This window comes from Vombatus ursinus, unplaced genomic scaffold, assembly GCF_900497805.2.
Source record: "Vombatus ursinus unplaced genomic scaffold, bare-nosed wombat genome assembly UNPS02004397.1, whole genome shotgun sequence".
Lineage (NCBI taxonomy): Eukaryota > Metazoa > Chordata > Mammalia > Diprotodontia > Vombatidae > Vombatus > Vombatus ursinus.
The window spans coordinates 9,617-34,982 of record NW_020944175.1 but is presented as its reverse complement, the minus strand read 5'-3'; the positions used below and the strand labels follow the sequence as shown (position 1 = coordinate 34,982).

General features: G+C 36.2%; 1 protein-coding gene across 1 annotated transcript in view; it reads right to left on the bottom strand.

The window, feature by feature from the left end:
• LOC114023163 (death-inducer obliterator 1-like) overlaps nt 1-24,780 on the bottom strand; it is a 30,458-nt gene extending 5,678 nt beyond the window's left edge. Inside the window, 14 exon segments of the mRNA XM_027835691.1 lie at nt 5,573-5,768; nt 6,288-6,377; nt 7,169-7,316; nt 8,690-9,239; nt 9,404-9,536; nt 10,062-10,166; nt 10,538-10,654; nt 12,947-13,106; nt 13,421-13,904; nt 20,350-20,563; nt 21,824-22,036; nt 22,892-23,210; nt 23,454-24,267; nt 24,699-24,780. Of these exon segments, the coding sequence (XP_027691492.1) occupies nt 5,573-5,768; nt 6,288-6,377; nt 7,169-7,316; nt 8,690-9,239; nt 9,404-9,536; nt 10,062-10,166; nt 10,538-10,654; nt 12,947-13,106; nt 13,421-13,904; nt 20,350-20,563; nt 21,824-22,036; nt 22,892-23,210; nt 23,454-24,267; nt 24,699-24,780 (3,625 nt within the window).
• Between the last annotated feature and the right edge of the window lie 586 nt (nt 24,781-25,366).

Sequence of the window (25,366 nt, the reverse complement as noted above, 5' to 3'; positions counted from 1 at the left end):
AGGTTTTCTATACTTCCATATTCTGATGCTTATCGGAAAATCTGGTATCCATAAAATAATCAATTTATAATTACGTGGGTGGGGCAGCTAGGTGGCACAGCGTATAGAGCACCAGCCCTGAAGTCAGGAGGACCTGAGTTCCAATCCAGCCTCAGACCAAACACTTGACACTTACTAGCTGTGTGACCCTGGGCAAGTCACTTAACCCCAATTGCCTAAAAAGAAAAAACAAAAAAAACCAAAAACCAAAAAAAACCCCAAAATTATAGTTACGTGGGCACTCACTGTACACAAGAATAGGCCTTATTGAAAACATTACAAGTAAATCTTGCTCTCAAATACTTTACTTAGAGTAGGACAAAAGAAGAGAGGAAATATAAAAAAAAAATTTGGAGTAATTTTTAGGTAGCAGAAAGGTCCAAAGTGTGTGTACTGAAGCCTAGATGAGTCATTCACAGCAAGCTAGGCAACACAAAATTTAGTAGTATGCTGAACTGAGAATTAGAGGGACTGTACCTAGCAAGTTAAAAACTCTATTTTAGATGTAATAACATCCTCATCTATTGTTAATGGAGTTGTTTAATCAATTTTTCTGCAGATCAACATGTGGCCAAAAACCAAAAAATTTAAGGTAACCTGGTTACACATTCCCCATTAGCTTTGAATCTTCATCCTACCAGAACTATGATGATTGAGTAATACTATTGAATGACTTGATTACTTCCTAAATCATCACTTTAGAATAACAAAAAGGTACTTAAAAGCTATTATCTATTTTAACTTTGTAATTAAAAATATTTTTATGACCTGTCACCTGTTTCACCTGTTCTTAAACAGGTGAAGTAACTATTATTACAAACCCTCAAACTAGGTGTTAACTATTTTCAATTTCTAGATCGTGCTCTCATTCATTTAATGCTAGATTTAAGTATAGCGGCAATCTTAATCTCTTGAAATACGGTCTTCTTTTATCCACTTAAATATAATTTAAACGTGTTCAACTTAAAACTTAATGAGATGTCCCCAAAACTTAACTAAACTTTTAAATGCATACTTCAGAAGTTTTCACTTACTACAACAAAACTTTTTAAGCCTTAAATTATATTCACTGTAATAGTTTGGAGATCCACAGGATTTGCTAGTTTTCCCCCTGTTATTAACATAGCTCATATCCAGATGTAAAATTCCAAAAAGCTACAACCTAGTTACTAGTTAGTTGTAGAAACTGAAGATCTTTTAAAATATACTAACAGGAAGAGATCAGCTTCAACATTTTCCCCCTGTTTTGGACTCATTTAGGCAAATGAAATGCTCTAAACGTCGTCGATTCATTACCTCCATTAACAGTTTTTAATGCAAGTCTTTTTGTCCTACTCACAAAACCAGTAAATTTTCAAATGGATCAAAGGGATATGCAAAAGAATTTTCCAAATTACTGTTAATGATTTAGCCTTGAAGATATGGTAAACAATTGAGAATTTCATTTTGGCTTTAATTAATTCAGCTAGGCAACTTTCCTTACTAAATTCCACTCGCCCCTCCAATTTGTTGCCCCTATGCATTCTGGGGGAACTTAAGTGTTATATTTTGAAAGGTTGCAGAAGTCGGGCAGAAAAAGTTTTAACATTCTAATTGAGTTTTAAAAGACGAAACATAAACCCCAGGACTGGGGAGCCAAAACTTTACTCGGTCTAGTCCCAGATGAGTGATGTACCCCTTTGGATTTATAAAATTAAAACTCGCTTTCTCCATATATAAATGAGGAATGCTACTCACCACCTCCCTTTTGAGGACTGTTAGGAAATTAATTATTCAAAAAGCAGGTGAAATGAAGCTACTGAGTGAGAAGAACTGTCCCACAAACTTGCTGTAGCTATAAAGTAGCACTCCTTATTTCTGGACAAAAGATTTGAGAAGACTTCTGAAATAAGACCGGTCGGTGCTATTACTTAAACTCTTTGAAAATCAGAGGACCAATACTCATGTATCATGTGTATGAACCTTCTCATTTTAGAGCTAATGGATGTTTCACTTAGGTTTGCACTAAGGATGTTTCTAATTTAAAACAACAAGCAATTTTGAAAACTAGATTTCTATAGATTAAGAAAACTGAGAACGTTTGAGGTAAGGGAGTCTCGATCTGAACACGGGTTATTTCAAAGGCATGGATGGATCAGTTTCATTAGTTAAAGTGAAGGTAAGTAGCAGTACCAGGCCCATGTAGCAAAGCAACAGGCATCACTCTTACCGAGAGATATAGTGGAAGGGGATAGGGGAAACCCCCAAGTTTCTAAAGATGGTTTTAACTCACCCTTATTGTATGTTCTAACTACTTAGAAAGGACAAGATTGTGCATTTAATTCTCTTAATTCGGTTTATACGTTTATAACTGACTCTCCTTCTTCATTTAAAGTGATCACAATGATATGAAGGTTTCTTCTTTCTGTCCCCAATCCTCCCAAAGTCTAATTGAATTCGATGCTATTTGAAAAGTCTGGTTACAATCTTTGTGCAGACACATTAATACATATACATAAGACCTGAAAAAAAATTTCACTCACCGAATCTTTTAGCTAATGTCTTTGATGGAAAAAAAAAAAAAGCAGAATATATTCCACAGAAAAAGTACTCTTAAAAGTATCTGTAGTTTTTCTGTCAGAGGTAAACCTCCTCTACAAGCTACCACTCACCAATAATATTCTCAAAAAAGAGTTCATTTAACAAAATACTAAAAAAAAAACTCTATGTTATTCTGGTACGACAAGAGTACCATTAAGTTCTACATAACCCTAAATTCAAATACAATGTGGTTATGCACTGGGTCTAGCAGATAGAGCTGGGCCTGGGATAAAAAACACAAAGCTTTATATAAAACTCATGTGTATACTGCAAAAGGCGACACAACGTAATAGACAGAAAACTAGCTTCAGCATCAGAAGGATCTGGGTTTAAGTCCAGCCTGTGACACATACTGGCTGGGCAAATCACTTTCTCTCTTGATGCCTTATGCAGCTCTTTAAGATTATAAGTTGCAGAGCAGTTGGCAATCTATATTGATAGAGGAAGTTTTCTCATCGGGAGCTACCCAAACTAATGAAAATCACAAGTTTAGTCCAAAAACGGAGCGGGAGTGAAGGTAAGGAACTGGCAAGCTTAACTTTTAAGAATTAAAAAAAAAAGGGGGGGGGGGAGGAGTTCAAATGTACGAACATTATTTTAGTTAGTTTTCACAACCTCAATTTTTAGAAGCTTCCTCTAGTTTCAGCTTTTCTAGGCAATACTGCTAAAAACACTCACGTAAAGCTTAGATCTCAAAAACTGAGATGGGGAAAAATGATCCTCCAAAGAAGTTCTTAAAGCCAAAAGAGAAAAAAAAAATTAAGAATTTTCTATCTATCTTAAAATGATTCCATAAGTTCACATATGATTACAGATACAAAATTCTTTGTTCCACATTAGGAGAAAAAAACCACTCATGTTTCTAGGCAAATATATCATTAATCTGTGAATAATAACACAAATGGGAATCTACAGTCAATGCCTGGTAAAAAAAAAATTGTAAAATTTTGGGACATACATGTTTAGCAAATTTACCAAAAACCTATCATCTCCCAAAGACATGTTTTTTCAAAAAAATACAAAAGATTCTCCTTCACAATTTAAGCATACCTTAATTATATGAGAAAATGTCTACGAAGACCAAGGGGAAAGAAAAACTTACAAATTAAACTGTATTCTATCTATAGGAAGCTGTCTCTAGCCTACTGACTGACCAGAAGTTCTTCAAAGACAGTTGGCAAGGGAGCCCTCAGCTTCTTGTTCTTCACACTTCAGGACTGGAAAGCAGGTATTTTCCTTTTTATGGGCTGGCGGGAAAGCCAGCATTCTTCATTAGAATCAGACTCTGGGAACCTGAAGCACAGGTTCTGACTCACCTGTCAGATGGCATTTCTTCACCTTATATTAGCAGAGATAAAGCCACCAAATGTTTTGCTTTTAAAATATATTTTACTTAAAGAACCACAGCATTTGGGTGATTCTTTGGAAATAATGTAAACACTAGCTGTAAGTACTTATCCCTGGATATGATCATACCAATAACTCATATTTGGACATGGCTCCCCAAATAAGAAAAAAAAAAAAAACCCCAACCCAACCAACCAAATATGAATGAGGGCACACAAATTTCTGTTCTTTGGTATCTCTGATCAGGTATCCACTGATCAATGTAATCTGGGAACTCAGAAACAGGGAAACTGAATAGATTATACAATCCCAGTTCTCCTCTGCAGTCCTATTATATAGAGTTTTCACAGTGCAGGATCAGAACATATCTCTTAAGCACTATACTGATGGATTTTTATTGCCACCACCAACTGAATGGGGATGGTAATGGGATCCATCTTATTGGCCTTTTGAAAGGGTTTCCAGAAAAAGTGAGGGTGTGAAACCAGGAAAAATAGAGGGGTATGCATTGGGCAGGGGACTGGAAATGCTGTTAAGGGCCAGAGGTAGGCTGGGTTGTAGTGCTGACTTTGATCATAGTAATATAGTTTTTGGCACCAGCAATTAAGAATTCAGGAACAAGTGTAGGCATTCCTTTTCCAAAAACAAAATCATCCGAAAATATTTAATGTGTATGTATTTCCAGATGGTTTAACCATCTGTATAATGATTCTCACCATCTCTAAGGACCCTTCTAACCCTCTAAGTCTATGAGCCTTCTCTATGTAATGCTATGATCCTAATTTAGTCTTCTTTTATTTAGTTACTTTCTTAACTTTAGTTTCTTTAATTATTTGGTGTTTAAGGAAACGAAGTTGTGTACATAGGACTAATGTAAATCTTTTCCAATACCTCCTTGACAGCTGTTCAGAGATTAATTCACAAATAGTCTTGCACAGGTTCACATTCCTGTAAGGGATGAGCAAACTCCAGCTAGTCTAACAGGCTAAAAACTATTATATCAAAACAACTGAGAAGTAATTGACAGGATTCGTAAGCTGTTTTGGATATTCCGATTGTTTTTTCAGGAATGAATTTCCAGGAAATAGATAAGACTTTGAAAGAACTTACCTCAAGGGGTTTTGAAAAATGAGTTTGCTCATTCCTGAGTCAAATACATCGGGAAAAAGAGGAAACTTCTATTTAGAATGAGTCTGACGCAACAAGCTACAAACTAACATAAAACATTGCCTTTCTTCTTTGGCAGCTCCATTGGCTCTCATGCTTGAAAAAGCTTGATTGTTTTTCACTGACTTGATGACATAAAGTATGCAGATAAGATTGTTTTGTTTTAATTTGTTTTCTAACCGTCTTCCTAGCATCATTTAAGCTAATGACAAAAACGTGCCTACTGGTGGGATACTAAGTACTTTGTGTATAGTTTTAATGTTTCCTTCATTTTAAGGTTCTCAATTGACTTTTTTTCATTCTTTCTCTTAAAGTAATTTTAAAGGACTACTATTCTGAGGACTTTAATGTTATCTTCTCTCAAGCTGATTAAAAATGAGTAGGGGAATTCTTGAGCTGTTGAGTGTACCTATTAGCCACCCAGAAATTCTGTGCTTACCTGGTCCCTCAAAGGGCAAGAGTTTTGATGGAATGGGATCCTGAGCACACAGTGGAATCAAGTAGAGGTCCCTGATGTGCCTGTTGTTATTAGCTACCACCCCAAAATAGCCACGGCTGCTAAAATAGGAGTAGAGAGAAATATAGGCAACTTCTTCTTCTTCTGTTGCAGGATGAAAACGAATCAAGCACAGCTCCTGCAATGTAAAAGTACAAGGGGAAAAAAGGTTGACCTAGTGCTACTCTAGAAAAATTGGAAAGGAAACGTATAGTTCAACATTTTTGCACTTTAAAAAAGTGCTATATTTTTATATAGCATCAATCACCAATTCCCAGATTTTGGTTTATAAAATTATGTTGACCTTACATTTCATTAAGTAGGAATGCTAAAATTGCCCAAGAGTTCAGTCTCAAAGAGTTTCTTCCTCCCCCCCCCCCAACGAGGGGGAGAGACACCTTACGTATTGCTAACACACTAGAGCTGATAATGACTTCACTATGCCCCACAAAACAGTTAAGCCATTTAACATATACAAATTGCCAATTTTTTTTAAAAGGTATTTTCTAAAAGACTGACTTGAAAATGCACGCGTCTTTCATGTGTAAGTCTTTGGGAGGTCTCAAAACATGAACCAAATCAGAAGTCAAAAACAGACAACATGTTTAACAAATGCTACTTTTGCTACTGCTACACAGAATGGATTTCAAGTGAATACCTTTGATACAGAAGATTTGACTTTGCCAACATAATCCCAAACAGCCCTGGGTGAAATCCTTCCACCAATGTGCATTGTATCTGGCAGTTCCTAAATGAGAAGTATTTTGAAAAATTAAGTGAAGTTAAAACAGAAATAAAAAAAAAAACTCAGTACTTTAATTATTACATGTAACTATCACTATTTAGCATTAAAGCAAAGTGAAGATTGGCTTAAAACTGTGCTCCACGCAAGGAATATAAACATCAGTATGTTTTGATAGAGTAATAAAATGAAGAACTTGCCACTGGGTACACAGTACCTAAATAATGGCATACAGCAAGTATATAAATACCTACTGAATTGACTAGATGGGAATAAATATGACTTCATCTTTAAAGAAGATGGGCGATTCTAGTGACCAAATTTTTCATCTGTGAACGAAATTATTTTTACTTCATTTTACTTCCTTGCTTATATCGGTAATACCTCTAAATTTTTATCTTACATAAGATGCGTATCTCAAGTAACCTTCTTAAATGCCTTGATGTGACATGCATGTGACCCTGAGATCTAAAAGGGCATTCCAGCAGAATGCTGACAGGTCCTACCACACCAATAAGAGAACTGTGACTAGACAAGTTAAAATAGATAGGCTTATCACCAAAAAGTTGCCACGAAGAGAAGACCATTGTGAGCACAGGAAATGAAATAATTTTTTTAGATTGTGTAGGGTTATGATTCGTACTGGTAGAGGAAATGCCCACACCAATAAAATCACGGTTCCTTAAAAGTGCTGAAGAATTTATTCTATGTTTTATTCAAGTATGAATGTGGGTTTTTTAATATCAATATGAACAAGTTTTCACAAAGAAAGAAATAAGTGTACAGTCTGTTCTAACCTCACTGAGATAATCAAAACACCCAGACACGGGATATGCCTTAGCGACAAACTTCACCACACTTTGCATGTTAATAAATCCTTTCCAAATGGTGCTGAGATGAGAGAGGGAAGTATCTCTTTCTTGAGGGTATCGCGTCCCTGGAATACTGCAAAACAAAACCATTAAAAAAAAATCTCAATTTAATATGTCTCCCTGGCTTATTTGATTTTAAAGATAATTTAAAAATCAAAAACCTAACTTACATGTTGCAATCTAGGCATGAATATTTTTTAGCCTTACTATATTAAATACACTCTTTATTTTTCAGTTCCAATTTCTAATAAAATCACATTAAATTTTAAAGAATGTATAGAATCAGAGAATCAGAGTTTAAGGCACATAAAAGGTCATCTAGCTCAACCTCTTACACAAGCTAGGAATCCTGTCTATAAGAAATTTGATAAGCAGTCATTCAAGTTTGATCAAATACTCTCATTGAAAGGAAACTTAACTATTATTTCTTCTCAGTCTTATTTTCTAAGTGAAACATCAAAGTGTCTTCAAGGGGCAGCTGGGTGGCACAACGGATAGAGCCCTAGCCTTGGAGTCAGGAGGAGTTCAAATCTGAACTCAGACACTTGACGCTTACTAGTTGTGTGATCCTGGGCAAGTCACTTAACCCCGATCACCTTGCCAAAAAAAGCAAAGAAAAAAAAAAAAAAAAAAAAAGGAGTCTTCAACAATTTCTCTTAAGACATGGTTTAGAGGCCAACTTTTTTTTTTTTTTTTGAGACTAGGCATCTCTAAGTGGAGCAGGCTGGATATATGGTGGCCACTTATGAGAAAGATCACACTACCTATCAGCACAGGAGCTTTCACCAGCTCCATGTCAACCCTCTGCCAGTTCATCCATCTTTAGATAGCCTAGTGGCTCCTGCTCCTAGAGGCTAATCATATTGGTACTGAATTTAGTGTGGATACCAAACTGGCTTTAGCTCTACGGTAAGTTAAACCAACCCAAAAGCCTCAGCTTTGCAATACTCTGAACCTACCCTAACAGCAGGGATTACAGGTGTAAGCCACCACATCTGGCTTCAAAGGCCACCCTGATTGCCTCAGAAGGTCATCCAGCTTTTTGGATGTTCTAGTCAGTCAATGTCCCTTTAAAAACTATAGCCCTCAATACACACATTGTCCATTCAATACAAAGTGCAAGGCCCTAGATACTATACTACGATGAATAAAATATGACTGCAAGAGTTTTGTTTTTGTTTTTCCCAACAGAAATTAAATTGTTGCTTTACAGACTCAGTGTGAAATATTTGTCTTTTTTCCACATCAACTGGTCTCTAAGAAAAACTTTACCTTCTATATTTAGGCTTTAAAAAAATTACACAAGCATCAAAACTTTACACTACCAAATTTCCAGTTTTTCATTTATTCTACTAAGCCAATCTTAAGAGCTAGATATAAAGTACATATGTATAAACCAAGTATTTGAGAATGCCAATAACTTAAGATTTTATCTGAAGTACATACTTAATATTTGGTGATGGAGGAACTGGTAAGTATCTTGGGTCTCGCACAAATGACGTCGATATAGATTCTGGAACTACCGTGGGTGTCAAAACAGGTTTGAGCGTTTCTCGTTTTGTTTCTCCAGTCCAAAGTTTGTTAGTCTGAAGGCCAGAGCTAGGACGTGTGGCTGAGGTACTGGTGGCAGCTGAACTTCTTCGTGCTGTTCTGGGATCCCTACCAGATATCGTTACAGTAGTGACAACCCCAGCAGAGCAGGAGTTTGGGTATAATGAACTTTCTTTCACTGAAGATGGTTCTGCATTACCACGTTCCAGTGGTATAAGAAAATAACTTCTTTCTAAATTCATCTGAGGAATACTTTCAACTTCTGGTTCAGAAGTACTTTCAGCTATGGCTTCAGATACTAAGTCATCAGCAGGCCTAGAAACAGGCCTAGAAACAGACCCAGAACCAGAGCTGCCAGATTTTGATTTTGACTTCACCTTCTTAACAGGAGCTGACAATTTTGGTTTCTTCGGAGCTGGTTCATCTTCAGATGATGGGACTTGACCTGAAAAATTAAATAAAAAAAACCTTAATTTTGGATACCTACCAAAAGGCTAACCAAGTGAAATTTATTTTAATCTATAACACTGTTTTTCAAAGTAATGAAAAGGCAGTTCCAACCATCAAAATTTTCCATACATGTAAAGCTAATCACCAAATTTTATTTACCTGTACAAATTTTGCAGTTCAAATCAAAAAGATGAGCCCGGTGTTGACTAGTAGTATCTTGCAATATACTACTAAAAACATCAAGAAGAGGAGCACCACTTTTTTCAGGTACAGCTCGTGCCAATTTTTTTCCCTAAAAAATAACAACAAAAATACAAAATGAACCATTCTTACATGTTTAAATATGAAAATCTGGTACTTCATCCAACGGGGGGCAGCGCGGTGCCTAGTGCCTAGGGGGTGCAGTGGACAGCATTCTGGACCTGAAGTCAGGAAGACTGTCACACTTCCTAGATGTGTGAGACTGGATATTTAACTTCTGTCTGCTTCAGCTTCTTCATCTATAAAACAGAGATTAATAATAACACCTGTTCTCCTAAGGTTGTTGGAAGGATCAAATGAGATATTTGTAAAGTGCTTTAGAAAACTTCAAGTGCTACATAAATGCTTATTGTTCTTACTGTTGTTATTATTATAATACCACTACCTGGAAGGAAGCCTGCCTTAATATTTAATAATAACTTACACCAGGTGATGAATGCTTCCAGCTAGAGCAACGCATGAAAGTTGACTTCTTATGTTAGAAGGGGTTTTCAACTGCCCACATCAGAGAAATCATGAATTCTTTAAATACAAGACAAAGACTTGGTACACTTACATCTGAGTCTGACACTGGAGGAGAATTGTCCATATCGGGTCTGGCTTCCTGTTTCATGGCAGACTTCTTGCTTCCAGTCTGTAATTTATTTTTGGATTCTATCATCTCAAAGATAACAATTACATAAAAAATAATATTGTTCATATAGAACTTTCAATTATATTATTTAATTTAATCCTTGCAACAACCTGAAAGGTACCGAGTATAAGTATTATGACCTTCCCCTTCTCCTTTTAAATGAAGAAACTGAATCTTAAGCTAAATGACTTGCCAAAAGTTACAACAAGTAATTAATTAAGTAACAGAGACAATATTCAAATCTGGGGATTCTGACTTCAAGTTCAGTATACTTCCCGTGACGGCACCAAAAAGTTTTCGTTAGTTACAGGAGAAAATATTTTAAGTATATTATATCATAATCACACGTAATAGTTAAATGTTTAATATTAGTTTTAAAATTTTAAACTCATACTTACAAATTTTGTCGGCTTCTCTTTCCACATTGACAACTCTTTAGATGCGAGTTCTTCGGGTTTCATTCTCACAAGTTTTGCCAGAGAGATTTCTTCGCGAAGAACCCGATGGAAAAGTCCCTATAAAGAAATGTCATATAGTAATCAAGTATTTCAGGTAGTATGTTTAAAGTACTGTACAAACTGATACTAAGGTAGAATATGATTTCTGCCCTGGAGAAAATTCTGGCAAGAGAAGTAAACAAATGATGCTACAGGTCCTAAGCTGGACAAAATAACAGGAGATTCTTTCAAGCAAGGATGATCAAAGAAGGCAGCACGTTAGAAATAGCACTTGTTATTATGGGTATTGAGGGGAGATGGGATATTGCTTGATCAGTGGTGAAAACAGGGGAGAATAACATCAAAATGGAAAGGCGTTAACATGTATCCTTGGGTCCAGGTTAACTGAGATGTAGGTTCAGTAGTGGGGGCCAAGGCAAAGAAAGCCTTGAATGACAGACTAAGGGGTTGCTTTACTGAACAGACAATGTGAAGCTACAAAATATTTTTGACTAGTGCAATGCTCTAATTATGGTGGTCCTTTAGAAACATAAATTTGACAACTGTAAAGGATGATCTGGACAGAGGAAAACTAATGCGAGAAAAAAAAAGACGCTCTCATGATATCCATTGAATGATATGGTAAGGAAGCTGAACTACAGTAGCAACAGGAATGAAAAGGTGTTAAAATGAACAGGTTTTGTCAATTATTCATGTTATTTATATAACAAATATATTACTACTGTTCATTACTGATTGATTGATTGGTTGATTAAATTTATGCTACTTATATAACAAATCCAACTAGGCTGTAAAGTTCTGAACAGGAGCGACATTGATGTGTTGCTTTTAGGTAACGACAGCTACCGCTGTTAACACTTACTGCAGATATTTTATGAATATTTGTTTTCCTGTTTGATTTTTTAGTTGCCTGACTGTTCCTTCTTGGCCTCTTTCACTGATTTATATAATTCTTCTTGCTTCCAAGTGTAGCTGTTCCTGCAAAAGCTGTCATTGGCCCTCTTCTCTACAAACTATTCTCTGATTATTTCATTTATTCCCACGTGTCTATAGAAATTGTTCAGAAATATACATTATATGCCCCTAATCTCTTAACCCTATTTTGCAACTACCTGTTAAACATCTCCACTTGGACTTGCAAGTCATGCTGGACTCAGACTGCCCCTCATCCCCACCAAAACCCAACTCTGACCTTCCTACCAATTTTTCTAGCGCACACTTTATATTACCAACATATCTCAATCAGGTTAAAAAATTCAGACTCTGTGTCTCTAGTCAACCGCCAAATCTTGGTACTCCTACATCCTTCTGTGTCTATCCTATCTACCCTCATCACCTAGTTAAGACTCTCACTACTACTGCCCACTTGCCTAGGTTATTGTAATGGTCTCGACTGTTTCCTATCTGTCATCTTGCCGACTCATCTTTCACACAACTGTCAAATTAATCTTAATTAATATGCCTTTAATCAAAGTAACCATACTACTCTCATTAACAATCTTTCAATGGCTGCCTTTTCCCTATGGTTTAAAATACCAACTAATTAGCCTGGCATTTAAGGCTCTCCACAATCTAACTCCAAGGAATTTTTCTAACCTAATTTCACACAACCTTATTTCATGTAGTCCATGCTCCAAAGTGGAGTCTTAGTTATTTCTCCCACCTTACTTTGCTCTTTTGACTCTATGCATTTCCAGACTCAAGGTCATATAGTTCTGTGTCTAGAATTCAGTATTTCTCCATCTATGCTTGCTGAAATTCTTTTCTTCACAGAGGCCCAATTTAACTGCTGCTACATCTCTGAAATACTTCCTCATATGCTCCAAGAAAAGTGATGTCTCCTTTGCCCCCATCACACACTACCTTGCACCCTAGTTGTGTAGAGGTACTACAATATTCTTTGTAAACTCCCTGAAAGCAGAAGCAGTGTACTTTTTCCATTTTTTACTCTTAGCACCTATTAGGCACTTAGTGTTTTTTGAGTGCTATGGTACCTTTCCTACTAATTTGTCAGCTAAAATACGACAAAAAATTAATGTTTATTTTTGCTTTAGTGTTATCCCAATACGTGGAGCAGCTAGGTGGCGCAGCGGTTACAGTGCTGTGCCTGGAGATGGGGACTCCTCTTCCTGAGTTCAAATCAGGCCTCAGAAACTTACTAGCTGTGTGACCCCAGGCAAGTCACTTAACCCTGTTCACCCCAGTTTCCTCATCTGTAAAATGAGCTGGAGAAGAAAACGGCGAGCTACTCCAATATCTTTGCCAAGAAAACCCCAAATGGGGTCATGAAGAGTCGGGCATGACTGAAAAATGACTGAACATATTTTAATAGTCAAAGAGCACACAAACCTGATTTTTTGGATCCTTGAGATTTAACATGATGCTGCGATATGTACCCTTGTACCGATTATCTGTAACTTGAAATAAGTTGAACATCTCCTTTTCAATACGCAGAGCAATTTTTCCTACTTCGTTTTCTGTCATGATTAAGTCATTGCTATCATTGACTCTGTGATGGAATAATCAAAAGATAGACTGCATAAGACACCGAGTTTAGCATAATTAGATTGGTTTACACTTGGAATTGCCAAGGATCAAGTGCCAAAAAATTTCTCTCTGCTCAACATTAACACATGGAATATTAAGTTTATTTAGCTCCGTGGCAAGAAGCCATCAGTAAATTAAAGTATGCGTGATATACAAAATTGACTAGTTTGGAACTGAAAAAATATTTCTCCAATATTTCCACCTTATTAGGTAATAGCATAATTGAGTACAGGTATAAGTTGAAGTTATGTACACAAAAAAAGCAAAACATCCCACCTTTTCCACAAAATCTCCTTTAAGGATCGTCTTATATTTTGTCGAATTTGAGAAATAGGTTGTGACTGGGAAGAAGTAGCTCCTGATTTTCCTGGAGTAGATGAGGAAGCAGGACTAGTAGAAGGGGGCACTGGTTTTCTAGGCCCTCCAGCTAATGTGGACGAAACATGTAATTTTTTAGAAGTGGATGCTGTGGAAGCAGAAACCAACACTGACTGTTTGGTACTTGAAACACTGCCTGTTAGATTGCCAGACAACCATGACTTTTTGGGGATGACACCTTTGAAGTCTCCAGGTGACTTGTTAGTGGCTTTCTTAGTAACTGAAGCGTTAGTAAAAGAAGGGGACTTCTTTGGGACTATGTTTCTCGGCAAAGTAGAGGTCTCTTTGCCAGTAACAGAAGCGGAAGTTGAAGGAATGACTTCCTTTGTCACAGGAAGGGGTGTGGTCATTTTATCTTCCATCCTTTTCTCTTCTTTCATGGCTACAAAAGAAAAAAAAAAACATGGTAAGCAGTAACATACCAAAAAAAAATTGAACATCACTTAAATATGTAAATATATATTTCCTCTATGGTAATGGAGAAAAAAATATTTAAAAAACGGTGAATATTTTTATAATTCTTTTTCTCCATTACCATAGAATGAAGCTCAAGTAACACTAAACAGTAAGTATTCAGCAAAGAACTCTGGAAATGTGAGGGAGAGAAAAGTTTCAAAATCTACATTTTTCATTAGTATTGCTACAGAAAGAATTTTAAGAAAAGAATTCAATTCTGAGCATAAAAGTAATATGAAGACAAAGACATTTCACAAAATTGATGACCTCTAACGATTTCAAATTGCTTCCGTATAAAGATATCAATCAAATTTAAAATATGGACGTTGGACCAATACAGTTTTCCCCCAGTAATTTTCAAATCTTTCACAGGTTGTGGAAAATTGTTATAACATTTAACAACTATGGTGGTATGAAACAACTATGTATTATTCCTATTTAGTTATAAATAATTGTATACTACTTTAAAATTAACAATGACAAAGAACAGCGTAATTCAATGGTTGTAATAATCATGAATATAACCACTTTCTCTTTGGGGCTGTCAGAAATGCTATGTATTCTATTTTATTCTGAGGCTGACATGTTACCCATCTTATATAGTTAATGAGACAGAAAAGCATAACCTTCATCAGAATCCCCAGGGAATTCTAAAATTAAAAACTTCACATTATCAGAATGCATATAATAATTTAATTCCATAGAAATGGATTTAAGAAAATCAAGAGCTCATTTTGAAAGATCTTTTACATACATAAATTCCTAATTGTGATTTTTAATCAGTTTATTCAGAAAAGGTTAATGGGACAGGTGAAAATACTTTCTGAAAAATTCTCTATTACAATGCCACTTTTAAAAGGATGTTTTACATATGTTATGATTTGATTCTTTATCACAGAAGGAAATTAGTATACTAGTTATCTTAATTACAATATAACTTAAAATTAAAGTGCGCCATAAACCACATACGGGAATTAGGTATCGCATAAGGAAAGCTTTTTTTTTTTTAAATCAAGTGTCAGAATTGAAAACTCAGGTCTAAGCTGTTACTCATATATTAGGGAACATAATTTATCCAAATTTACTTTCCTCCTGTATTACATCAAAATTAAAATGCAGTGCTCTGAAGATGTTTATAAGACATTTTCCTCACAATTCAATTAGCTTGATATGGCAAATAATGCTTCCCCATTTTATTGACGAGAAATCTGGGGCTGTTTGAATGAACCCTCCATTGTCTGCTATACTATGCGTACAATACACCATATAGTATCCTTAAGTGCAAAAGAAATTACAGGGAGGAGTAAAAATGGATAATTGTCCTTGAACCTAGCACTTTAAATTTTATAACAAAGATTATAGCAAAACAGGGCCAGAACTGCGATTTTGAACAATGGTATTAAATCTAGCTTTATTGTAACTACTTTTTTTTTCTTGTAAAAGCATATATCCAGGATATTCCTGAACAAACCATATAATTCAAAATACTATTAATTGCATAGGTTTTGTGTGATCTATACGGTCTTATCCTTGGTAAAACAGCTGCTAGTAGGACTTGACCAGAAAAACTTACGTGAAGTACAGTGATATATCCATACTTTCAGTCTTCCTGAATACATTTAATGAGCAGGTTGGCAGAAGGAAAACAATAGTGGGAAATGAAAATAGTGGAAAGGATTTTCACCTTCAGACCAAACAGTACCTGGGTAAACTCAATGTTTGCTTAGACCTGGGAGGATGGGCTAATAAAATCTAATTCACAGCTACAAAGAACATTAAATTAAAATGTGCCAGGAAGTCTACTCTCCAACACCGTCTATTCAGTTGAAAAGGGCCTTCTTCCTATATTTAATCACTCACATTCACTCAGATTATTTCCAGTAATCTTTAGGGTACCTTGTTTTAGGGAAATCACGCTTATTCACAATGCTCTGCGCATAGCAAGCACTAATAAATTCAACTGAAAACCTTGCCGTCTACTTCATGCACAACACTGTGTTCATCTGTCTTACGACCAAAAATTCAGATAAAACAAATAGCTATATTACAAAATGAAATCTGTGTCCACAAAAGGTGAAAATTAAAGTGCTACTGATGGGGCCGGAGAGGAGAGAGTGGGAGGGGCAGTAAGGCTTAATTTTTTAAAAGGGCTTAATTTTTTAAAATTAAAAATTTTTTAATCTTTAAAAAAGATATTTTAGGTAAAAAGGGTTGAGCTTTAAACACAGGATGAGACTTCAACAGGCAGTAATTGTACTAGCCATAAGAAGTGACTACCTCTGCCCTGAATGTGCTTAAAACTATATAGGAGGTCAAAACAGATTGGAGAAGGAGAGATGATTTCTAGCGAGGGTGGAGGGAGGAAAAGAGAATGGGGGAAAACCAACAAATTTTCACTAAATTTATAATTGCTTATAAATGTACAGAATAACATCTATGTGTATAACAAAAATTTCCCTGTCTTTAAATTGCTGGGGTGGCAGGCCCTTGTGTTCACATGCTGAAGTGTGAAGCTGCAGGTGCCTCGCGCCCAATTTCTTTAAAATTTTTACTTGACATCTTTGGGCTAAGTTTAGTAGCTGAAGGAGAGGGTATTCATTAATAAAAGCAATTTTATCCTCCAATCTTGACAATGATGTTTTCAAGATTTTTTTATTCTTGAATATAGTATTAAAGTACTTTATGAACTACGTGTGCAACTTATCGAAAATCAGAATCATCTAACATAAACATAACACTATAGTCTAACATCTTAACCTGCATCCAAATATCTTCCAAACTCATTTCATTTGGTTATTCCTTTCTCCATTTTATGTCTATGAATTTTAGCAATGTCACTCTGAAATATTGATGTTACTTTTTCCCGGATGACTTTAAAAATATAAAATGTGTAAAATTATCACCTTTCATCCCACCCATCAAAAGAAAAAGTGAGGCACCACGCTGAAAATTGATTAACTTTACCTTCCTCAAATGAGAAAGTGCCCTGCTATACTTTAAGTTTACTTATAAACATTTGCCAGTTTTTACTAAACCGGGGAACACTGCACTGTGATGTGGTACTACAGATTTAAGTAAAATAACGAAACGGTGTAGGTACCCTTGTATTGGGTTTAAAATTTTTAAAGATGTTAAATAAATGGTGATGTAGACAGAATGGTAGATTAGGTGGAAAGAAAATACCCATGGATGAGTTATTTTTATAATAAAGTATTCTTAGAACATTCAAATACCACAAAACAATACTTTTGATGGGCTTCCATCATGCACGAGTAAGTCTGCCACGATTCAGGTGTATAACTAAGTTGGAACCTGAAAATATAAAATAGTTCCACGAATAATTTAAAGAACATTCTTTAAAAAAAATAATCAAATCACCAACCTGATCTTAATTGTATTATTGACTTATTTCAATCAATAACATTAACTAATGTGAAAAAATTTTGTGGACTTGTAATTTCTGGATACCACTTTGCAAACAGACCCCTTTTAAACACAAATATAATGCATGGGACTTGAAGTATTACTGACACGATTAGAAAAGAGACCTTTAGTCTTAAATTCCTTATAGAGTGATATCTAAGGTTAGAAAAAAGTTCTGATTCCTTAGAGAAAGTATTGAAAGTCCCCTGCAACATAAAGTTTTTAAAAGCTCTAAAGAAACGCCACCCTAAAAAAGTGCAATAAAACTTTACTCCAATAGTTTTAATTTTTGGATGCAAGGAGGCAAAATTAGGAGGCAGAAAGGTAAGAATACCAGGAGTCTACAAATCTGGGTACTAGTCCAGTCTGCTATTGACTAGCTGTGCTGACCTATTAGTCACTTCACTTTCCAGATCTTGGTTTCCTCATCTAGAAACTGAGGAGGCTGGAATAAAGAAGGGTCTTGCAGCTTTAACATTCTAGATCACATACTGAGGGCTTTAAATATGTGCTTGATGGATTCTATGTTATAATCAGTTAACTCTCCATTAATATAGGAAAACCATTTTTTGAATAAAATTACAAATAGCTAACATTTATGTAGCGCTTTAAAGTCGTCACAGAGCTTTAAAAATCTTAATGTGTTTTCACAATAAACCCTGAGACGTCAATGCTATTACTGACCTCATTTTACAGACAAAACTGAGATAAAGAGAAGTGACATGCCCAGTACGTCTTAGGCCAGATTTCAACCCAAGTCTTCTCTTCCTGTCTCTAGGTCAAGTATACTTTTAACAGGCTTCTTTCATATTTCAAGCGACAAGATAAATTAGCTATAACAGACCATTATATAGCACATAAAAGTTTACAAAGTGTTTATTCATTTGAGCCTCACAAGGCAGTGGAAATAGGCCAACTATTCAAACCTTTACTGCCAATTTAGCTCCCCAGCAACTCCTTAGAAAGCATATGAGTGGGCAGCTAGGTGGTGCAGTAGATACAGCACCGGCCCTGGATTCAGGAGGATCCGAATTCAAATCCGGCCTCAGACACATAACACTTACTAGCTGTGTGACCCTGGGCAAGTCACTTAACCCCATTGCCTAACCAAAAAAAAAAAAAAAAAAAGAAGAAGGGATCATATCTGGAGAATAAAATTAAGGGATCAGAGAGGATTATACTAGGAGAAGGAGAAAGGGAGATGTAGAACGGGGTAAATTATCTCACAAAAAAAAAACAGAAAAGAAAAGACTCTTACAATGGAGGAGGAAACGGGGGAAGGTGAGAGGGAATGAGTGAATCTTATTCTCATAAGATTTGACTTAAGGAGGGAATAACATACACACTCAATTGGGTATGGAAATCTGTCTTACCCTACAGGAAAATGGGGGGGAAGGGGATAGGAGAGTAGGGTGATGATAGAGAGGAGGGCAGATTGGGAAAGGGGGTAATTAAAAGCAAGTACTTCTGAGGAGGGACAGGGTCAAAAGACAGAACAGAATAAATGGGTGGGTGGGATAGGATTAAGGGAAATAGAGGTAGTTTTTCACAGCATGTCTACTATGGAAGGGTTTTGCATGACTGCACACGTATAGCCTATATTGAGTTGCCTGTCTTTTCAATGAGGGTGGGTGGGGAGGGAGGAAGGGAGAAAATTTGGAACCCAGAGTTTTAAAAACACGTGTTTAAAAAAAATGTTTTCACGTGCAGCTGGGAAATAAGAAATATAGGAAATAGGGTACAGAAATCTATCCTGCCCTACAGGAAAATTGAAGGGGAAGGGGATAGGAAAAGAGGGGGAGAGAAAGAAGGAAGGGCAGACTAGAGGAAGGGGTATTGAGAATACATGCCATCTTGGGGTGGGAGGAGAGGCAAGATGGGGTGAAAATTCGGAACTCAGAATCTTGTGGAAGTAAATGTTGAAAACAAAAAAAAAAATAAAAAGTACCATAAAAAAAATTAAAAAATAAACAAAACCCTCTCATCTGCCCAGTAAGAAATAAAAAGTTAAACCTGAAAATCTCTGATATAAGCAGAGCATCATCTCAGGTTATTTGCAGAAAGTTTCCAAAATGTACAGATCATTAGAACTGATGATTATGTGCTGCTGACACATGCAAAAAATAAAATAAAAATAAAAAAGTTAAATGTACTTTAAAGATCTGTGATTTTGTTGGTCTGAGTGCTTTCTTCCCCGACACAGATCCCAACCCCTCTAGCACTTGGTAGATGGTCTGTGAGTAACTGTGGCCAAAAAATTCGTCAGCCTATGGCCAATCTGGCAAAGAACCTCTCCTAATTTAGCTAGGCTGGTCCTTAGACAGCAGACATACAGTCCGTCCGTCGCTGGGCCCACACTCTCAAAGCCTTTCTAGCTTGGTAGGGGCTGCCAGAGCTTGCATTCCACCACTGAACGGCATAACCTTCAAGAACTCAAGGTCACCTCCACACCACGATGAAGTGTTAGGGGACTTCTGTGGAAGAAAGCTAATAGTACAGCAAGAAAATTATGGTTGGTATTGAGCACTGATGAACATGGATGATGTGTTGAACCTATTAAGGCAAAATCTGTTGACGTTACTATACTTACCCCCTACTGAAAATAGTTTTAAGAACTCAATCAAGGACAAACATTCAGCAACCATGTGTGAACAACTATGTTTTGTGAATGGTGTGTGTGTGTGTGTGTGTGTGTGTGTGTGTGTGTGTGGTGTATTCACATTTTCTTTTTCTCAAAACAAATAAGTCACAAAAGACTAAGAAGTAGACTGGACCTTGAAAATCTCCTTAGATGTATAAATGTATATGAATTGTTGAAAGTGAAGAAAGTGTTTAAGAGCAGAATAAAAACATGATTAAACTTCCAAACCCTGGACAAGCCAAAACTGGGTGGCTATTTAGAACAGAACGTAAAGGATTGATGAGACAAATCCCTGTGTGATACATACATTTATATGACAGTGATGATGAAATGGCAGCAGTCTCTTCTGGCTTTACTGCATTGTAATTGTGATCGAGTACCCAGGATGATATGCTGTTTTCTGAAGTTGTTTCCTTAACTAGTCCTTCATTCCAAGGTGTCGTTACCATAGTTTTCTTTGCAATGTTTTCTTCTTTGTCAGGAGCTGGCCTCTTCTGGACAGAAGAAATTTTAATACCTGCCTGTATAACGTAAAATCTCAATCACTATTTGTAAAATGGCTAAAAGTTATACGACATACTTGATTTCAATTTTTTATTACAATTAATGTTTCTTATTATACTGTTCCTGTGGGCATGTTAGTTGGGTAAAACTACCATGTAATGCTGTGATCTAATAACCCAAAAAGCTATATGCTCTTAGGTTGCAATTAATAGAAGTATCAAGTACAGAAGGATGAAGTGGCAGTCCTTCTGTACTCTGACCAAACCAAATCTAAAGTAATATGGTTCAACTTTCGATGCCACATTTTAGAAAGAACAGTCATAAACTGGAACAAGTCAAACTATTTTAAAGGAGATGACTGAAGTTTTTAAGTATCTGTGGGGTCACCATGTGAAAGGATTAGAATTTTCTACTTGGCCCTAGAAGGGAGTACTAGAAGCAATAGGCAGAAGTAATAGGAAGGCAGATTTCAGTTTAACATAAGGACAAATTTCCTCAAAATGAAAGCTGTCCAAAATTGGAATGGCTGCCCCCAGAAGTTATTGGAGGTGTTCAAATACAGGCTAAGTGACCATTTAATGTAGATAGGACTTGTGATTTTAGGATACACAGATATACATCCACATCTAACTATCTATCTATCTATCTATCTATCTATGCAAACACACCTTTGAGGATTCCTTACAATTCTAAATTTCCTATTTTAAAATCACATAGTTAAGTCTCACTTTTTTTTTTTTAAAGACAACTGGGGTTAAGTGTCTTGCCCAGGGTCACACAGCTACTGAGTGTCAAGTGTTTGGTCTGAGGCCGCATTTGAACTCAGGCCCTCCTGACTTCAGGGCCGGTGCTCTGTCCACTGCGCCACCTAGCTGCGCCCAAGCCTCACTTTTGTAATTAGTAAATAAATGGGAATTTAGACAACCTTGTGTAAACTAGCAACAATTTATGACTTATATGTGGTACCCATCCAATGTGTATATTAAATAATTTTCAATTCTCTGAAGGGTGATTAATTAGCTACATATGTTGCAGGGCCTATATTTTGCCTCCTTCTCCAGCGCATTAGACCCTTGACTACAAGGCAGACAGGAGAAGGAATTACTAAAACCTAATGTAACTGTTCCTTATTGATGGCTCTGATGAGAAGCTTGGTAGAGAAGGTCAAACTATTAGCTGAAACAATATTAGCTGTGAATAACTTAGGTATGCTTTTCTTTTCCCTCAAAACAAAAACCCTACTTCATTTTTCTGTTTGTCCAAAGTAGCTAGCTTACCTGAACACCAGATTTTGGAGGACTGCATTCTTCAGGTTTCAATTCTGGCTTTCCTTGTACTTTTGGTTTTGGTTCTTTGCCAGCAGACAGAAATTTCATGGTGGCTTCAGCATGTTTAAGGATACAATCATCACTGCAATATACTGAGTCAGGCTGAGCCATGCTGGAACAACCAGGACCAATACATTTTGTGGCACCAGGAGTCTCAATAACCTGCACATTGAAATGTACAATATATTTAAATAGCCTAATTAGAGTTATTAAAGAACTTTATAATTTCACGTTTGCACTATTCTGTTTCAGTCAAGTGATGCTAGTAGCATATATAAGTATATATCATCACCTTCATAATCACTAAACTTTATCTTCATTTAGTCATTACTTATCAATCTGAATTTTTCATACTCCTACCCATTTTCTGGCACTTACTTTTGCAAATACACAAATAGCCAAAAGCAAAATCACATGTAATTTCTAGAGAAATTCATTTATCATTTTCTAGTTTTAGCTAATTCATTCAAATGAAACCTGTTTCTCACATTTGATAGCTTAAACTATGTGCTTTAGGCCTCAAAAATAAGAAAATTTTATGTGAAAATCCTTTAAAGAAAGAAGGAAGCCATAGACTATAATGAGACTATGACTTTTTTTTGGCTAACATATAAAATTGTATGCCAGGTGGCTTTGATTCTTAACGGCCTTGATGATTTTAGCTTATTTCTGGAATTACAATGAAATGTGGTCCTCCCATCTCTAAGAGATTTTGCGATAAAGCAGATTACAAGTCGTAAGAATTACTCAGAGAGAAGTATGGTCACAAAGTAGCAGCAACCGTGGCATACCCATTTTTCTATGGGTCTAATAAAAATAAATATTAAATAAAAAACGAGCTGTATTTAAGCCATATCCACTATTTGCTTACATTTACTTATCAATAATAGTTTCAGATAATCAGTTTCATGAAGATTAATTCCAATGGTTTTAATAATAAGGGTTTTAATAAGTGTGAAATTGACACCACAATTCTTTAAAATCCAGCTTTTAAAAATGTTATGGCAAAATACTCACAGGTTGAAATATTTTGAGCTTGCTCTTGCCATTTGAATTGGTGGCTTTTTCAGTTCTACCCTTGATTCCTTGATCTTCACTGGATTTTTCCTCTATTGTTCCTATACTTGGCAGTTCTGTACCATCAGCATTTTCATGTCTAAACTTAGTTTCCTGCTGATCAGATTCCAAAGTAGTCTCATCCTGTGCTTGCAGGAAGGTGAAATCCGGACAGATACAATCTTCTCCATTCCCTTCCCAAAGTTCCCCACAAGCTTCAGAAATCCCTTCATAATCACCAGGAAACCATTCTTCTAACAGGTCATAGCAAATCATAAATCTGAAAAAAAAATTTTAAAAAATATATCAGATATGGAAAAACAGAATCAAATATGAGCATCAATTTATGGAACTGAAATATTAAGGGAAAAAAATCTCATTTAAAGATCAATTAACTTTTGATTAAAATCACCATCTTATAAATGGTAGAATTTATCAGTAAGGCCTGCCTCTTTGAAATCTTCTCTTACTTGAATAAACTTAAAGGCAAAAACATACATTTTTCCATCTACCAACTACCTACCTGTTGTGAGGTTGTTGACATAGGCAACATAATGGATCAGGGTCACAGACATCACACTCAGGTTTCCACTTCGCTAACTCTTCAGGTTCTTCATCTTTGATTCCCTGAGGAGCTTTCGCCTCCAACTTACTATCCTGGTCTTCTTTAGACTCCTGGGGCACAGCTACTTGATCCACTGTCTCAGGTTGTTGCTTACTGGGCACCTCAGTTTCCACTGTATTACCTGCCTCAACATCAACCGTTTCTGTGGGATCCTCTTCACGACGTTTCTTCCTTGGGCAATTCTGTATACCTTTCAGGGTCAATTCAGAGGGTTCTTGTTCACGCTTTCTTTTAAGATGATTTTCAAGTCCTTTCGACGTCAATCCATCACTGTCACTCTTAGAGGTGTCATCATCTTTTCTTCCTTTGGTAACCGCAGTGGGCTGACCAGTAACATTCTTGGAGTCAGATTTCTGACCAGTTTTAGTTTCAGGAGTGCTTTCCACACTTCCTTCAGAAGCAGTTTCTACATCAGTAGCTGAACAGGAGGCTGGTTCACTTGAATCTTTTTTTCCTCCTCTCTTTCTAACTGTTGTAAGAAATTCTTCTGCTCTTTCTGTATGTTTGGGCTGCCGCCCACTTCGACAAACGGAGAGGTTTTGTTGCTGCTGCTGTGGTTGCCGATCGAGGGACTCTGTTTCAGCATCTCCTGTACCCTCATGTTCAGCAACGGCAGTTCTGCGAAAACCCTGTGTTTTCCTAAACTCTTGACTTGGGGGTTTAATTGCTTTTGAAGTGTCATCATTGCTTGGGTAACCTTTGTCATCCAAACCTAAAAAAAAGTAAAATGATGACTGTTAATCTTTTGAAATTATTTGTTCCTAAAAAGTATGTCATGCACACAACAGACAGAGGGCTGGAAAGGAACCTCCAGGTGATCTAGTCTGATTCTCTTATTTTACAGATGAGGAAACCAAGGCCCAAAGAAATGATATGCCTTGCCTGCTGGTCGTGCAGTAAATGGCAAAGCCAAGATTTAGATATATTAATTTGTACCAAATTACATTCTGACCAATATTTTTTCTATGTATGAGCATTTGTGCAAAAAGCAACCAAAAAACAAACACAAGTTTTCATCTATGGAAAAGAGAATCTTTATATTAAACTCATACTTTAGAGTTCAGAAGTTGGCTTTCAGGTCTTTCCACTAGCATTCTGATGATTACATGTAAATAGTTTTCTACTTTAAATAAAAGTAAATACCTTGGGAATTCCTTTCCATATTGTCCAAGCTTGACTCAGATTTAAACACCACTGATGATTTGGGATTTACAGCATGTTCCATCACAGGAATACCAGACTTCTGTAAGTGTAACCCTAAAAATACACAAAACGAACTTTATTTGTGATGATGGGTTATTTTGCTTTGTACCGTCCACCCCGAATAGCATATGTAAATACTTGATAATGAAAACACAAGCCGTTACCACTTCACATTTGACTGTTCTGCTCCTGTTCAAGAACTGTTTAAGGGATGAAGGCAACACAGTATCTACAGTCCCTTACTGTACTTATGCATTTGCATTCAAATTTCTATTGTAGTTATGTGTATGTGTCCCACCTTCCCCACCAAAACTGCAGTTTTATTGAGGAAAGAGATCCCAATCTATCTTTTCCCCCTCAGCATTTATCCTTATACAGAGTAGGTCTTCATAAAATGTTAGTCATTCCAGTGATAAACACATTTAAAAAACATACAGATACTCTAGATATTTCAATTTATTATGTTCTCACTTCAACTCAGTATCCATTAAGTTTAATGCTGTTATATCAAATGATCATTATATTAACTTCTGAGAACAGGCATTAAATTCCTACGGATCTATTAAAACCTAATTCAAATGTCCACTCTTTCCTTGTGGAAGCCCACT